This window comes from Seriola lalandi, unplaced genomic scaffold, assembly GCF_002814215.2.
Source record: "Seriola lalandi dorsalis isolate HSWRI2012SDOR001 ecotype SW California unplaced genomic scaffold, Sedor1 jcf7180002054952, whole genome shotgun sequence".
In the NCBI taxonomy this organism is placed as follows: domain Eukaryota; kingdom Metazoa; phylum Chordata; class Actinopteri; order Carangiformes; family Carangidae; genus Seriola; species Seriola lalandi.
Genome location: NW_019525503.1, coordinates 75167 through 77706, shown reverse-complemented (window position 1 = coordinate 77706; position 2540 = coordinate 75167). Strand labels below are relative to the sequence as shown.

At 40.2% G+C, this 2540-nt stretch overlaps 1 protein-coding gene across 1 annotated transcript; it reads left to right on the top strand.

Moving 5' to 3' along the window:
• The first annotated feature begins 8 nt into the window (after positions 1-8).
• On the top strand, positions 9-2534 carry LOC111645443 (uncharacterized). The gene is made up of 4 exons (XM_023394658.2): positions 9-114; positions 813-934; positions 1516-1715; positions 1814-2534. Exons 2-4 carry the CDS (start codon positions 830-832, stop codon positions 2310-2312), a joined length of 804 nt encoding a protein of 267 aa, XP_023250426.2. The 5' UTR covers positions 9-114; positions 813-829; the 3' UTR covers positions 2313-2534.
• Positions 2535-2540: the final 6 nt, after the last annotated feature.

The window sequence follows — 2540 nt, the reverse complement described above, 5'->3', positions numbered from 1 at the left end:
AGAAGAAGCAGCAGAAGAAGAAGCAGCAGCAGGAGAGGCGGGGTGAGCCTGGTGTGTACACAACTCCGGGATTCACAGAGTTGTGTAGTTTCAGTTACGGGAACAGACGCTCAGGTTCGTAGAGGTTTTTATTTTATTTTATTTTAATTATTTTTTAATACTAATGTTTTTAAATGTCTTTGAATGTGTTAAAACTCAGTGTTTACAGCTTCAGTTTAGGAAAAGCTTGAAAAACAACAAGAACAAGTAGAAATTAAAACGTAACTGTATTAAAACAGCTGGAAATGCGTCTAAAATAAGTGTGTGTAATTATGAAATCAAGTAATTAGGAGGAAAGATGAAATAATTACGCTGCTGAACTTGCCTGAGAATCATCAGGTGTTTTAAGATTTATTAAGTTTCATAGTAATTCACTGACGGAGCCATTAAAAGCTATTAAAAGTAATGTGTCTTTATATATTTCCTCTGGTTTAATGTCAGTATTGTTATAAATTAAAAGCGCAGGATACAATATCCACTTGATGTTGAATATGAGGTTGTAGCTCGTTGTCTGCGTGAACACGGGAGGAAAGAGGCGTCGTCTCTGTTACTACACTGTTATTACACCATCCTTCACCGTTATTACTTATTGAGCCGCGAAGTTCAGATCAGAGAATTTATTTTACAACTTTACCCAAGTTTTCTCCAGGTAGTTTCTCGTTATCTCGGGATTAAGAGCTCTGTTATCTTCACATAACGGGATAAAAAAAAGTATGTTAGTTTCGGTTTTCCCTCATTAACAGGGATTTGTCTCACAGCTTTTCCCTCCACAGGAAAAACCAGCGATAAGATGCAGCTCCACAGCCTCGATGATGCCGCTCGGGTTTTGTTCTGGATCGACGTGGGCGCTGGCCTTCCCTTTACTCTGCTGCTCCTCTGTTGTCTGTTCTGCCTGGTGCGTGAATAATGACTCATATTTATGTGTCTGTCTGTCTGTGAGTGAGTTCAAGGATTAAAACACGAAGTCATTAATTTGATGCCCGCGCACAAAATCAGTTATTCTAATTTTAGACCTTTCAGATACATCTGACGTTTTTTTTTGTAAAAGTATTAAAGGAATAGTTTGACAGTTTTCTGAGATGTAGATGTGAAGATCGATACCACTGTTATGTTTGTCTGTTAAATATGAAGCTGGAGGTGATCAAGTCCAGTCAGTGTCCTTTAAACTAATATAATATGCTGCTTATTAGTATCTCCACAACATTTGATGTAAAGATTTTTATTGTTTCAGCCAATGACTTTCGGACAATGTCGCATGTTGACTGCTCTGTTAATGTAAATTCTTATGATAATGAACTGAATTTGAGCGGCACCTTTTTATTCAAGAAATGCAGCCTCGAGTCCTGAAAATACAAAGACATTACAAGCATCAAGTGCTTCCTGAAATGGGACAGTAATAAAATAATTACACAGAAAACAAAGAGTTAAAGTTAGAATATGTTAGAAACTTATCTTTTTTATGAATGTTTCCTGCAGCCTCGAAAGGATCAGCTCCCCATCACCTATGTCGCAAACCTCCTCATCTCCAATCTGATTCAAATCTGCTCCACCATCCTCTGGGAGATAAACCTCACTGGAATGGCCGGTTTTGTGATTTCAATGATAATCTCTACATTTGGTTTGTGCTATGGTGTCCTGACCAGTCTCTGCTTCAGGATGTGTGTCGCGCTGGAAAGGTAGCTGTCTATATTTCCAGTATCATATTCTGAATCATCCTGAACATATAATACTGTTCTGTGATAATCCAGAATATCTGCCTCATCTTTTCTTGCAGGTACATGGTGATCGCCTTTCCAAAACAGAACTGCATCAGACGAGCTGGGACTTCTGTGTTTGTGTGTGTCGCGATCTGGGTCCTTTGTTTTATCATTATTTTTTTTGCCATGCGCTCAAAGCAATATTTTTACCTCCCCTACCCTGCCCTCCTACCTTTCCCCCTGTTCATCGCCTGTCTGGTTTTGACCCTCGGAGCGCTGCCTGCTGCCACCTCTGTGCCCGCTGGGGAAAAACGAAGAACTGTTGGAGCTTTGGTTCTGTTGCTGGTTAATTACACTCTGCTGATCCTTCCTTCAATCATAATGATTATTGTAATGTTAACGGATGCCACTGATTTCCCAGGGGTCGTTCTGCCCCTGATTCAGCTCAGTGCTTTTCCGGATTTGATTCTGGTTGTTTTCATGCGGGAAGGGCCCGTCGACAAGTTGCTGGCGCGCCTGTGCTGCTGCAGGATGGACGACGTTGCAGCAGATGTTAGTGGAAAATCACAAGTGTGACTGATGTAGGATGTAGACAGGTGGGTGCATGTAGGCACAGAGAAAAAGAAAGAAAGAAAGAGAGGCAGGGAAATTAAAAGCAAGGCAGCATCTTTAACAGATGATGTTTGCATGTGGACACCTGACAGAAAAAAGGAAGCGTTTATGATGTTGACTGTTGGACACTGAAAATGAAAATGCAAATTTTATAATTACAGAAAGACTCCAGATATTATTTACATGTTTAAC